This window comes from Leptopilina heterotoma, unplaced genomic scaffold (assembly GCF_015476425.1).
Source record: "Leptopilina heterotoma isolate Lh14 unplaced genomic scaffold, ASM1547642v1 Lhet_325, whole genome shotgun sequence".
In the NCBI taxonomy this organism is placed as follows: Eukaryota; Metazoa; Arthropoda; class Insecta; order Hymenoptera; family Figitidae; genus Leptopilina; species Leptopilina heterotoma.
The window spans coordinates 866,797-882,208 of NW_025111019.1; the positions used below are offsets into that span (position 1 = coordinate 866,797).

The 15,412-nt window shown below is 25.5% G+C and overlaps 1 protein-coding gene across 10 annotated transcripts in view; it reads left to right on the plus strand.

Moving 5' to 3' along the window:
• LOC122504861 (protein still life, isoforms C/SIF type 2) overlaps positions 1-15,412 on the plus strand; it is a 56,357-nt gene that overhangs the window by 18,570 nt on the left and 22,375 nt on the right. Inside the window, exon 1 of one of the 10 annotated variants that reach the window (XM_043616174.1) lies at positions 642-4,128. The exons of the other annotated variants lie outside the window; for them this stretch is intronic. Within the exon in view, the coding sequence (XP_043472109.1) occupies positions 3,682-4,128 (447 nt within the window). The 5' untranslated portion in view covers positions 642-3,681. Of the gene's footprint in view, positions 1-641; positions 4,129-15,412 lie in introns of those variants that run through there. 10 annotated transcript variants of the gene reach the window in all.

A 15,412-nucleotide genomic window follows, 5' to 3' on the forward strand; every position in this document is an offset into this window, starting at 1 on the left:
AAAGTTATTTTTCTATGGAATGTCAATTTCTGCTATTACACACTATTCTTTATATATTGAAAAAACTAAGTGAGAGAGGCGCAATTTTTCTGAAAAAAAAATTGTCGCAGTGAATTTTAAAACAATTTTCGACGAAAAAAAGAGTGAATAGAAAAAAAAGTGATAGAAAAAAAATTGTTTGAATGAAATAAGTAATTAATTAAATTAGTTGGTGAAATATAGAAGAAAGTCTGAAAATAAAGGAATTGAGGAATTTTTTCTTTTTTTAAAGAAGAGGAATTGATAGTTACGTCCCTTTTTCTAGTCTAATAGGAATAGGAATTTCCATAGAAAATTTTCCACTAAAGATTTTCCACAGAAGAAACGCTATTTAAAATATTTCCAAAAGACTTTGCAGCTTTTAGAATTTTTGCTTCGGATAAAAAATTTTTTTTGGTATTAGAAAAAATTTTTTCTTCATCAACTTTATAAAGATTTAAAAACGAAAAAAAAGCTTTAAAAAAATTTGAAAAAGTTAAGAAATATTAAATATCTTCGATAATTTATTAATTAATTAAAAAATTAATTAACAAATAAAAAATACGGACGTTAAAACATTGTAAATCAGGAATTTATTTATTTATTCAAAAATATAAAATAATATTCTAAAGGAGAAAAAATGTGAGAAGAAAAAAAATCGTGTGAATTGTAAAAATAACATAGACGAAGTATTTAAATAGAGAAAAAAAAGAGTATATTTAAAGAGGATTAAAAAGAAGAAAATATTTCCAAGGAGAGATTAATTTATAGAGTGGAAATTTATATTTCCTGCGGAAAAAGAAGAAAATTGCGACAAAAAAAATTTTTTAAATAAATACTTTTTTTGAAATTTAACAGAAAACGCAGCTCGAGGCGAGGAGGAAAAAATTGACAGGGCAAGAAATATTGGAAAAAGAGAATTGCAGACAGAGGAAGATATTAATTTCTGGAAACAAAAAATCATTCGTCATTTCATGATTTCTGAGAAGAGAATAATACACTTTTAAAAAGGAATTAAAAATACTTTCCAGTGGAAAACAATGAAAAATAATTAAAAATATACTTTCAAGCGAAAAAAAAAGAATTGAAAATTAAAAAAATAATTTTAAGCGAAAAAGAGAATTGAAAATTAGAAAATACCTTCAAGTGCGAAAGATAAAGAATTAAAAATTAGAAAATACCTTCAAGTGCGGAAGAAAGGATGAAAAATTAGAAAATACCTTCAAGTGCGGAAGAAAGGATGAAAAATTAGAAAATACCTTCAAGTGCGGAAAAAATTACAACTTAGAAAATACTTTCAATTGGAAGAAAAAACTTAAAAAAGACACTTTCAAGTTTAAAAAAAGAATTTGAAATTAGAAAATACTTTCAAGTGCGGGACAAAAATAGAAAAATACTTTCAAGTGCTAAAAGAAATTAAAAAATACTTTCTAGTGAAAAAAAAAATTAAAAATACTTTCTAGTAAAAAAAAAAAAATTAAAAATACTTCCAAGTGAAAAAGAATAAAAATTAGAAAATACTTTCAAGTGCCAAATACTCGAAGTAAGAGGGAAAACTATTTCGAAGCCGTAAAATAATTTGTAATGAAAATAAATTGAAATAAATGTAATACCTCCAAATGAAAAGTAATTTGAAGTAGAAATTACTTTGAAGTGAAAAGTGCTTGGAAGTGGAAATTACTTTTTGAAATGGAAATTACTTTGAAAAGGAAAAGCTCATAGTGGAAATTCCTTTGAAATGCAAAATACTTTCGAGTGAAAAATATTTTAAAGTGGAAATTACTTTGAAATAGAAATTACTTTAAAGTGGAAAATATTTTAAAGTTAAAAATACTTTCAAATAGAAAATACTTTGAAGTGGAAATTACTTTTAATTGCAAAATACTTTGAAGTGGGAAGTATTTTGAAGTGGAAATTACTTTGAAGTGCAAAATACTTTGAAGTGGAATACATTTTCAAGATAAAATTACTTTGAAGTGTAAAATACTTTGTTGAAGTGGAAATTACTTTGAAATAGAAAATACTTTGAATTTAAAATTACTTTAAAGTGGAAATTACTTTAAATTGCAAAATACTTCGAAATAGAAACAAAAATTACTTTGAAGTGGAAGTTACTTTGGAATGGAAAAACTTTAAAATGGAAAGTATTTTGAAGTGGAAATTACTTTGAGGAGCAAAATACTTATAAGTGGGGAGTACTTTGAAGTGGAAATTACTTAGAAATAGAAAATACTTTAAAATTAAAATTACTTTGAAGTGGAAATTACTTTGAATTGCAAAATACTTTGAATTAGAAACAAAAATTACTTTGAACTAGAAAATACTTTAAAGTTGAGAATACTTTGAAGTGGAAATTATTTTTAATTGCAAAATACTTTGAAGTGGAATATACTTTCAAGATAAAATTACTTTGCAAGAGAAAATACTTTGACTTGGTAATTACTTTGAAGAGGAAAAACTTTTAAGTGGAAATTACGTTGAATTGCAAAATACTTTTGAAATAGAAAATAGTTGAAAGTGGAAGTTACTTTAAATTGCAAAATACTTTGAAGTGGAAATTACTTTAAAGTGCAAAATACTTTGAAGTGGAAAATATTTTTAAGATAAAACTGCTTTGAAATAGACAATACTTTGAAGTTAAAGTTATTTTGAAGTGGAAAATACTTTGAAGTGGCAAATATTTTCAAGATTAATTGAGAAGTATTTTGAAGTGGGAATTACTTTGAAGTGAAAAATACTTTGAAGTGGGAAGTATTTTGAGGTGGAAAATACTTTTTAGTGGAAATTACTTTGAAGTGGAAAATATTAAAACATTGAAGTAAAAATTACTTTCGAATAAAAAAATAATTTGAAGTGGAAATTACTTTGGAATGGAAAATACTTTGAAGTGGGAAGTACTTTGAAGTGGGAAGTATTTTGAAGTGAAAAATATTTTCAAGATAAATTAAGAAGTATTTTGAAGTGGAAAATACTTTGAAGTGGCAAATATTTTCAAGATTAATTGAGAAGTATTTTGAAGTGGGAATTACTTTGAAGTGGAAATTACTTTGAAGTGACAATTATTTTGAAGTGGAAAGTACTTTGTAGTGGAAATTACTTTGAAGTGGAAAATATTTTAAAGTAAAAATTACTTTCGAATAAAAAATACTTTGAAGTGGAAATTACTTTGAAATTGAAAATACTTTGAAGTGGGAAGTATTTTGAAGTGGAAAGTACTTTGAAGTGGAAAATACTTTGAAGTGGAAAATATTCCTTTTTTTAAAACGACTACTAATTAATCACACCATGAACTGTAAATATTTTAATCTCTAAACTAGTATTTCAGTCTAATACAGTATTTCAAGTATCAAAAAATACTTTTTCCGTGAGTGCGGGTGTAAATACAAAAATCCGTTTGGAATTTATTTTTTAAAACCAAAATGGAGATAACTTGAAGTGGAAAATACTGAAAATTCATAAATATAGCGATGGTAAATACTAAAAAGTGTCCTTTAGACTTTTCTTGAAAATTCAGTAGCTTAAGGTGCAAAATAAAGAAGAATTTAATTAAATTAATTAAAAAATTAAAGTGAAAAAAAAGATTTCTAAAAAAAGAAAAGAATTATAGTAGTGAATAATAATGTTGTTGAAAATGAAAATCTAAAAAGTAAAAGTCCTCTTTGAATGATGGTAGAGCCGAAATGTTCGTCGAATAGTTTTTTGGATTTGGTGAATCCAATAAGCAGCTATGAGGACTTGAAGACATTGCACAAGAAGCATTGCAAGAAGTATTTTTGCCGCTGCAAACGGCACACGATTAGCGTAATTTGCATAAATGAGACGCGGAAATTGTATTGGTTTAATTGCAAGAGTGTCGAGGATAAAGTGAATAGCGGCAACAGCGGCGTCGGCGAGGGATATTACTTCAAATTGTTGCAAATAATAAATGGCGCGCTGAATACCTGGGCGCAAAAGTACATCGAGGGCTTGAGCTTTGCCAGGAAGGAAATCATGTTCAAGATTAATGGTAGTAGCAAGAAAAATATGAAGCTTCTCAAGGAGGGATTTTACTGTCATTATCATCCGCACATGTCCACTGATTCCTGCAATGCGGATTTCTTTAAGCGGGTAGTGAGTAATTTCCCATTTTTTTTTAATTTTAAATTTTTAAAAAAAACTGTTAACTTAAATATATCAAATTGCAACGAATTGATACTCAAAAATATGGATTAAAATCAATAATTGATCCTGATTTTTGACATCAATAATTTAAACCGCATCAATTTGGTAAAAATTTGATACTTTTAGGGAAACTGTGAATTTTCTCTTCAAATTTATTTGGTTTTTAATAATTATGATAAAAATTTTGATACTTTAAGGGGGTTGAAGAAATTTCATCAATTTTTCATTCATTCGAATTTATAGCAATTTTTGTTATGTATCACAATTTTTTTGCGGATGTCAAATTGAGACAAAAAACGAATCAAAAACGTTGCTTCGCAACACTTTTGATTCGTTTTTTGTCTCAATTTGATATCCGCAAAATAACTTTGTATTTCAAATAAAATTTTAGGTTTGAAAGTATTTTTGCAATTCTCTAAAATGATAAAAAAAAATATTTTTCTTACTAAAAATATTTCATAAACTAAAGCAAAAAATGCATAAAAATATTCTTCTTTCCATCTTTTTGGCTTCTGCCTATTTTTACTATAATTTTCGATCTCAGGGTTGCCGGACAAATTTTTGCTTTTCCCTGACTTTTACAAAATTCTGACTTTTTCCCCGAATCTAAAACTTTTTTCATAAATTTAATTATTTTATAGAATTTTTAACTGAAAATTCTTCTTCGAAAAGGATTATTTTATAAAATTTATAAAAAAAATAGTTTAAAAATTCAATTATTGAAAGAAAGAAAAAAGAAAGAAATTCAATTATTACTAAAATTTCAGTTTGAATCTTTTTAAAATTCAATTTTATTACTAAAATTTCAATTTGAAATCATTTCGCAATTTAATTATTTATAAAATTTCGATTCGCAAACTTTTGAAATTCAATTATTTTTATTAAATTTTGCTTGAAAAACTTGAAATTCAATTCATTCTAAAACCTCAATTTGAAAATGTTTAAAATTCAATTATTTATTTAATTTCGTTAGAAAACATTTTTAAATTCAATTATTTATAAGATTTCAATTCGAAACCTTCTGAAATTCAATTATTACTGAAATTTCAATTTGAGTCTTTTTGAAATTCAATTATTTATAAAATTTCAACTTGAAATTCAATTAATTCTAAAACCTCAATTTGAAAATGTTTAAAATTCAATTATTTATTTAATTTCGTTAGAAAACATTTTTAAATTCAATTATTTATAAGATTTCAATTCGAAACCTTCTGAAATTCAATTATTACTGAAATTTCAATTTGAGTCTTTTTTAAATTCCATTATTTATAAAATATCTATTTAAAACCATTTGAAATTCAATTATAACTGAAATTTCAATTTGAATGTTTTAGAAATTCAATTATTTATAAAATTTTAATTTAAACCCATTTGAAATTTAATTATTTCTAAAATTTCAATTTGAATCCTTTTGTAATTCAATTATTACTGAAATTTCAATTATTTATAAATTTTCAATGTAAAACAATCTGTAATTCAATTATTACTAAAATTTCAATTCGAATCCTTCTGAAATTCAATTATTTATGAAATTTTAATTAGAAACCTTCTGAAACTCAATTACTTTTAATATTTTAATTTGATATCTTTTGAAACTCTATTGTTTATAAAATTTCAATTTGAAACTTTTTGGAATTCAATTATTTATAAAATTTTAATTTAAAACTTTTTGAAATTCAATTTTTATTTTAAAAAATTAGTGTTTTAATAATTTTAATTTATTTCTTTTTAAGATAATTGAATTTTAGAAAGTTATGATAAAATATTTCAAAAAATTAGTTTTTTTTTTAAATTCAAAAGTAATTTTTTAGAAAATAATTATTATTTTATTTCTCAATAGAATTTAAAAAAAAAAATTAAACTATCAATTTTTTGAAGAATTTTTCAATTATTTGATTGAATTTTAATTTTAATTAATTATTTTGAAAATAGTTGTTTTCTACAAAATTGTTACTAATAATTCTGAAAAATTGGATGTCAAAATAATATTTTAGTTTGCTTTATTCTGAAAATAATTGAATTTAATTGGAAATATGAAATTGAAAATTTTAAAAGTAATTCAATTTTTGTAAATATGTAACTGAAAATATTGAAGGTAATTGAATTTTTGAAAATAAATAATTGAAAATATTAAAAGTATAATTGAAGTAAAATTGTAAAAAAATTTTACATTTTAAGAATTACTTTTTTTTAAAAGAATATTTTTAAATTAATTGTTTCGAATGTGATTTTCATTAATTTTCATTTGAGAATTTTTTATTTAAATTGCAGAAGAGAGTTTACTTATTTTCCAAATTTTGCAATTCTCTTCAGAATTTGATTTTTAAAAAATTTTAATGAAATGTTTAAAAAAGTGAATTATTTTTAATAAAATTTTATAAAATTTCAATTATTTAAAAACTGTTTAGTGTTTTACTATATATTTCAAAAATCTAATTAGATCTAAAATAAAATAAAATAATTTATTTATAGAGAAATTTTTACAGCGATTCCAGAAATATTTGACATTTTTCCAATATACACTTTCGATAAAATGTCCTGCGACTTTTCCTGACAAATTTATTTTTCCCCGACTTTTTCCCATGACCTGCGTGTCCTGGCAACCCTGCGATCAATTTCGTAACTTTTTTTTCCTTATATTATATATATTCTTCTTTTCTTAAAAAAGAGATTTTCCTCTTTTTCTTTGCTTTCTTTTTTTGCTCCGGAATCGACATTCGACAGATAAATCAAGTTTGATCGGAAGTTGCTTATGTGAAACGGGGCACAGAGCATTTTTCTTCTCCCAGGTACTATAGGATAATACACAAGGATTAAAGATGTCGAAATATCTGTGTGCCATTTTTAAAGACGTGAAGGAAAAATTCCACTATATCAAGGCCAGTATACTTTTGGCGAAGACTCGAATTTCCTCCTCGATGTGTGACCCCCTTTTTCTTCTACAATCTATTTATTCACATTTTCTTCTTAAATATATATCTATATGTTTTTTCCTATACTGTATATATATATACAACTCTATATAAATCGATAACAACTGCAGTAAAAAAAAGAAAAAGAAAAAAAAAAAAAGGAAACAGTTGACAAACAAGAGAAATGAAATTTCTAAATAACAAAGTATTTGCCAATCATTCTCGAAAGCTGTTATTGTTGCAAAAATTTTTTTAATTAAAACTCTTGTGATTGGTTTGTGAGTGTTTGCTTACTTTTTAAAAAATATAATATCGGTACATTCCGAATTATAAGATAATGTTATTTTTATAAGTTTTTTTTTAATATTTAATATTAATATTTAATAAGCTAAAGAATTTTTTTTTTTTTTTTTTTTTTTTTTTTTAATATTTAATAATAGGGGCTGTGTTAATTTGCGACACAATTCAACAGTATACGGGACAACTGCATATAGCATTAAACTGCAAAGAAAATTTTAAAAATTAAACAATAAAATTTAATTTAAAATCTGTTCTAAACTCAACACGAGAAAATTGCTCAAGATTTCAAATGAAAGAAATTTTTCATTTTAATCGAGGCTTTTTATCACGATTTTAATACCATATTCGTAAGCAGCGAACCTCAAATGAATCCAAACAGTTTTTAATTTTTATCCGCCATTTTGGATCCGCCATTTTGAATTTTTTAAATCTGATGACAGAGTAACAAGTTTCATGTGACTTAGTTTAATTACTCCTAAGAACATATACATTTAAGTTTTTAGCATGATACATTCAAATTCAATTATTTAAATATAAAATTTCAATTTAAATCTTTTTCAAATACGATTATTCATAAAATATCAATTTAAAACTTTTTGAAATACAATTATTTATAAAATTTCAATTTAAAACTTTTTGAAATACAATTATTTATAAAATTTCAATTTAAAACTTTTTGAAATACAATTATTTATAAAATTTCAATTTAAAACTTTTTGAAATACAATTATAAAATTTATAAAATTTCAATTTAAAACATTTTGAAATTCAATTATTAATAAAATATCAATTTTAATCTTTTTAAAATTCAATTATTTATTGAAAAAATTAAAGCTATGAAAAAATGTGAGTCAATTATTTATAAAATTCAAATTTAAAGCCTTTTGAAATTCAATTATTAATAAAATTTCAATTTGAATCCATCTGAGATTCAATTATTTATAAAATTTCTATTTAAAACTTTTTGAAATTTAAGTATATTAGTAAAAATTTTAATTTGAATTCTTTTGAAATTCAATTATTTATAAAATTTAGATTTTAAACGTTTTCAATTTCAATTATTTATAAAATTTCTGTTTAAAACCTTTTAAAATTCAATTATTAGTAAAATTTCGATTTGAAAACTATTGAAATTCAATTATTTATTAAATTAATTTCGTTTGGTAAACTTTTGAATTTTTTTATTATTTATTAAATTTCAATTTGAAAATATTTGAATTCAATTATTTATATAAAATTTCAATTTTAATGTTTTTGGAATTCAATTATTTATAAAATTTCAATTTAAAACCTTCTGAAATTCAATTATTACTAAAATTTTCAATTCGAATCCTTTTGAAATTCAATTATTATTTATAAAATTTTTATTTGAAAATATGTTTAAAATTCAATTATTTATAAAATTTCGATTTGAAACATTTTTAATTTCAATTATTTATAAAATTTCAATCCCAATCCTTTTAAAATCCAATTATTATATAAAAAAATGTTATTCGAAAATGTTCAAAATTCAATTATTTATAATATTTAGATTTGAAATCTTTTAAATTTCAATTAATTAGAAAATTTCAATTCGAATCCTTTTGAAATTCAATTATTATTTATAAAATTTCTATTTGCAAATGTTTGAAATTCAATTATTATTTATTAAACTTCAATTTGGAAATTTTTGAATTCTATTATTTATACAAAATTTCAATTTAAAAGTTTTTGGAATTCAAATATTTATAAAATTGAAATTTAAAACCTTCTGAAAATAAATTATTATACTAAAAACTTTAATTCGAATTCTTTTAAAATTTAATTATTATTTATAAAATTTCTATTTGAAAATGTTTAAAATTCAATTATTTTGAAACTTTAGATTTGAAACCTTTTCAATTTCAATTATTTATAAAGTTTCAGTTTCAATGCTTTTAAAATTTAATTATTTGTAAAATTTCGATTGGAAAACTTTTGAAATTCAATTATTTATAGGTACACTCGAATCTTGTTATAACGAATCTCGTTACAACGGTCTCTCGTTACAACGAACATTAAAACTCTCGATACAACGACAAAAAAAACACGAACGAATTTAAGAATTTAATTTAACCAAAATTTTGGTTAACTCAAAAAAAACGACTAAGTTAATCAACCCTTAACTTTATTTAACCTAAAGAATCTAGTGATGTGATTATTATTAAAAATTCTTACTTTTTTTTTAAACTGATTCCATAATGCAGAAACTTTTAATATAAATAAATATACTTTACGAAATTTTTTACACGTATTTGACGTTTTGTTCTGTTAATCACAGATAAATTCATGTGTTTGAATATAACGTGAAGTAGGATTCCTCCTTCCGTCGTAATATCGAGATTTTGAAGTCCCGAGATCGTCGTTATAACGAGAATCGAGTGTATTAAATTTCGTTTGAAGACCTTTTGAATTTCAATTATTAATATCAAATTTAAATTTGAAAACATTTGAAATTTTCTTTTTACTAAAATTTCAATTTAAAACCTTCCCGTGCAGAAATTTTGACCGGGGCCAGGTCGGGGCCAGATCGGGACAAACCGGGCCCCGATCTGACAACCCGACCTGGCCCCGGCCTGGTTGAAACACTAAAACCGACCGGGGCCATGGCACTTTGCCCGATCTGGCCGCCCTGTCGGGGCCATGGAATTTCCCCCGATCTTTTCGCTACCTAGGTAGAAATCTAATACTGACTGCATTTTATTATATTAAAGCTCGTTATTTGATTATTAAAGCATGGGGAGTATTTACTTCAATATTAATAATTATTATTAATATTTTTGTAGTAAATAAAATTTTATGAGTGTCATTAAAAATGTAAATAATTATTACAATTGCTTTTATTGAACTAAGTTTTAAAAAAAATATTTTTCTTATTTTCTTTCATTAATTTAGACAGACTATCCTTATTTAAATTAATGCCTAATTTATTATTATTATTATTGTTAATAATTATTTAAACCTATACTTTATGTAACATTATTAAGAATTATACACAAAACACTTAAAACTAAGACGGAAAAATATCGCACGCACGGGGGATCGAACCCTAGACCTCGAGGACGCAAGTCGAATAGACATACCGCATAGCCACGCAAGCTTGGAAGCGACCTCGCTTAAACTTCCTTTTGAATCATGGGACCGTTATATACAGTGTTATCATAATAAATTGACTGTATCATATTTATTTATAGAAAAATTATTAAAAATGTATGTTATATATATATATATATATATATATATATATATATATATATATATAAATTAATATGTTTATCATAAAAATATGGTAAAAATTATTAATTTAATTATTTATTCTCTATTATTTATAATTTAACTATTTTTTAAAATAATAAAAAATTTTTTATTATTAATAATTCACAATAATACTAAAAATTATTAATTAATAGTAATTTATTTTTTTGCCTTAAACATGGAATTTCAATTTAAGGGTGAAAAATAAATAAGAGTTTTTAAGAGTTATAAATGTCAAAAATAATATGTTAATATTATAACCACAAATAAATTAAACATTTTAGGCAATATTTTTGGTTATCTTCATGATAACATCGACAAATGGTTCACCCTCGACAATTGGTGCGTTTGTCCTATTGTTTTAAATTAAAGGAGAATAAATTCTTAAGACATCCCTCGATGCCAATTTTTGAGTTTTTAATTGTTTAAAATTTTTATTTTCAAATTTCAATCAAAGTTAACAAATTAACACAATTTTTTAAAAACGGACGTTTATTTTCTTATTCCGTTACTGCACATGCTCTAAATCAGTTCAAATTAATCCAATATTACCAGCAGACAATTAAAAATCCATAAAGTAATATATTTCAATTATTATAAACAACATTAATTAACAAATAGTTAACTTTGATTCCTCTCCAATAAAAAAATTTTTTTTCACATTTTCTTTTTAATTTTAGTTTATTTGTATAATATTTTTCCTTTATGATTAAAAAATAACTTATTTAAATTGTTATAAACAATATTAATTAACAAATAGTTAACTTATGATCCTGTCCAACAAAAAATTTTTGTTACAAATTTTCTTTTTTACTTAGGTTCATTTAAATTTTTGCTTATAATATAACTTATATTTAAATATTTAATATTATATATCCGTGGTCTTTTAACATTATCTAAATAAAAAAGTAAACGTGAAAAAAAAATTTTTTGTGGAAAGGAACAAAAATGAACTATTTGTTAATTAATATTATTTGTAACAATTTAAATAAGTTATTTTTTAAACAAAAAGGACACATATTTTTAAAATTAACTTAAATTAAAAAGTAGACGTGAAAAATAGTTATTTTCGTAACAAGGGCGCAAAATAGGTGATTGCGACGATGGCGAAATAAAGGGACCGAGGGACACAATTTCGCGCCCGAGGCGAAGCCGAGGGAGCGAAAGTGTCCCCGAGGTCCCGAAATTTCGCCAAAGTCGTAATCACCTTTGCGCCCATGATGCGAACATAATTTTTTGTCCTAACTGCATGGAAAGTATGGCATTGATGGCACGCACGATTAAACTCTCATATTAGTTAAAAATTAGGCTCTATATAAACATTATATCGAATGAAGTCTCTAATGATAGAAGTTTTAAAATAGAAATAAAAAACAATGTATTCTGGAAACATAGTATTTATTTAGAACGTAGTAATTAATAATTGAACAAAACTGAAACAGGAACTTTTAAAATTGACAATTTTGATAAACGAAATGGAAACATAACCAAATATCTCATTATTTTTTTTAGAGAAAAAAAAATTGCAAATTTTTATAGACAAAATAAAACAAGTTGAAAATGTTTGCAGTTTTATAGTCAACATAAAAAGAAAGTCGAAAATGTCGCATTTTAATGAAGAAAATCAAATAATTAACAAGCGGGCGGTAAAGTATTTTCCGCCCGCTCGGAGGTAGGGGAAGCGGGCGGAAAATACTTTACCGCCCGCTGACGTCATACAAGCGGGCGCAAAATACTTTTCCGCCCGCTTCCTCCACTCCCGGGCGTAATGTGTTACTTTGCGCCCGCCTTAAGTGCCCGAAATGACATACTTTTCGTGCAGGTAGGACAAAATAGTTATTTTCGTAACAAGGGCGCAAAATAGGTGATTGCGACGATGGCGAAATAAAGGGACCGAGGGACACAATTTCGCGCCCGAGGCGAAGCCGAGGGAGCGAAAGTGTCCCCGAGGTCCCGAAATTTCGCCAAAGTCGTAATCACCTTTGCGCCCATGATGCGAACATAATTTTTTGTCCTAACTGCATGGAAAGTATGGCATTGATGGCACGCACGATTAAACTCTCATATTAGTTAAAAATTAGGCTCTATATAAACATTATATCGAATGAAGTCTCTAATGATAGAAGTTTTAAAATAGAAATAAAAAACAATGTATTCTGGAAACATAGTATTTATTTAGAACGTAGTAATTAATAATTGAACAAAACTGAAACAGGAACTTTTAAAATTGACAATTTTGATAAACGAAATGGAAACATAACCAAATATCTCATTATTTTTTTTAGAGAAAAAAAAATTGCAAATTTTTATAGACAAAATAAAACAAGTTGAAAATGTTTGCAGTTTTATAGTCAACATAAAAAGAAAGTCGAAAATGTCGCATTTTAATGAAGAAAATCAAATAATTAACAAGCGGGCGGTAAAGTATTTTCCGCCCGCTCGGAGGTAGGGGAAGCGGGCGGAAAATACTTTACCGCCCGCTGACGTCATACAAGCGGGCGCAAAATACTTTTCCGCCCGCTTCCTCCACTCCCGGGCGTAATGTGTTACTTTGCGCCCGCCTTAAGTGCCCGAAATGACATACTTTTCGTGCAGGTAGGACAAAAAAATTTTTTTTGTCCTACCTGCACGGAAAGTATGTCATTTCGGGCACTTAAGGCGGGCGCAAAGTAACACATTACGCCCGGGAGTGGGGGAAGCGGGCGGAAAAGTATTTTGCGCCCGCTTGTATGACGTCAGCGGGCGGTAAAGTATTTTCCGCCCGCTTCGCCTACCTCCGAGCGGGCGGAAAATACTTTACCGCCCGCTTGTTAATTATTCGATTTTCTTCATTAAAATGCGACATTTTCGACTTTCTTTTTGTGTTGACTATAAAACTGCAAACATTTTCAACTTGTTTTATTTTGTCTATAAAAATTTGCAATTTTTTTTTATTTTCTCTAAAAAAATAATGAGACATTTGGTTTTGTTCCCATTTCGTTTATCAAAATTGTCAATTTTAAAAGTTCTTGTTTCAGTTTTGTTTAATTATTAATTACTACGTTCTAAATAAATACTATGTTTCCAGAATACATTGTTTTTTATTTCTATTTTAAAACTTCTATCATTATAGACTTCATTCGATATAATGTTTATATAGAGCTTAATTTTTAACTAATATGAGCGTTTAATCGTGCGTGCCCTCTATGCCATACTTTCCATGCAGTTAGGACAAAAAATTATGTTCGCATCATGGGCGCAAAGGTGATTACGACTTTGGCGAAATTTCGGGACCTCGGGGACACTTTCGCTCCCTCGGCTTCGCCTCGGGCGCGAAATTGTGTCCCCTCGCTCCCTTCATTTCGCCATCGTCGCAATCACCTATTTTGCGCCCTTGTTACGAAAATAACTATTTTGTGGACAGGAACATAAGTTACATAATTATTTGTTATTTAATATTGTTTATAACAATTTAAATAACTTATTTAATAATCAAAAAGGACAAATATTCTTTAAATGAACTTAAATTAAAAAGAAAAGGTGAAAAAAAAACATTTTTTAGTGGAGAGAAATCAAAGTTAACTATTTGTTAATTAATATTGTTTATAACAATTGATATAAATTGATTTCTATTTTATTGATTGTGATGTGGTGGTCAGAGATCTCGGTGGTCATATTGTATTAATTTGAACTGATTCAGATCATATGCAGCAACGGAATAAGAAAATAAGCCTCCTTTTTTGAAAAATTGTATTAATTTGTTAACTTTGATTGAAAATAAAAATTATAAACAATTAAGAACTAAAAAATTGGCCTTGAGGGATGTCTTAAGAATTTATTCGCCTTTAATTTAAAATAAAGAATACTGAAACTGGTTAAAAATTGTAGGCTGTAGACAGTTTTGAAAAGTAAATTTTAAAAAAAATCCCATTGTGCGCTGTTTGTAGATCCTTGGGCAAGCCCGGCCTGGTCCTGGTCGGGGCCACGAAGTCGGGGCCAGATCATGAAAACCCGACCGGGGCCAGGGCGGTAATCGGGAACAAAAGTGGCGATTTCTGCACGGGTTTTGAAATTCAATTATTTATAAAATTTCACGTTTATCGCCATATTGGATCCGCCATTTTGAATTGTTTAAAATCTGATATCAGATTTGTAATAAGAGACCCGGAATTCCCCTGAGTAACAAGTTTTATGTGATTTAATTTAATTACTCCTTAGAACCTATATTTAGGTTTTCCGACAGTATAAATTTGTTTCGCAGTTTTAAAATTAAATTAAAATTTTTTTTTTCAATTTGGTTTGTAATTTATTATATTATGCAGTTTTCTTGCATACAGTTGAATTGTGAGCAATTGATATACTACCCTTATTATAATATTTACATTCTTAATATTTATGAAATTAGTAATTATCATTTTTATTATTGTCAAATATTTTTTTATTATTTTTTTTTTACTAATATTATTTTTAATCCTTTGCATGAAAAAATGGTTTAAAATCAGTTTTTAAAATATCTTTAATATAAAAATTTATTAATAACGTTGTGAATATCACTTTATAAGACTTTTTTAATATGGCTTTAGAGTATTTTACAACGAACCCTAAATAGCATATAATTTTACTGCAAGCTTGCGACCAGCTTGCTGTGCAAGATTTTCTGCTATCTTATATATTTTATACGTTTAATATATTTAATACATTTAATATATTTAATACATTTAATACTCCTTGTAAATATTATTAATATTCCCTCTGCAATACTTTTTAAT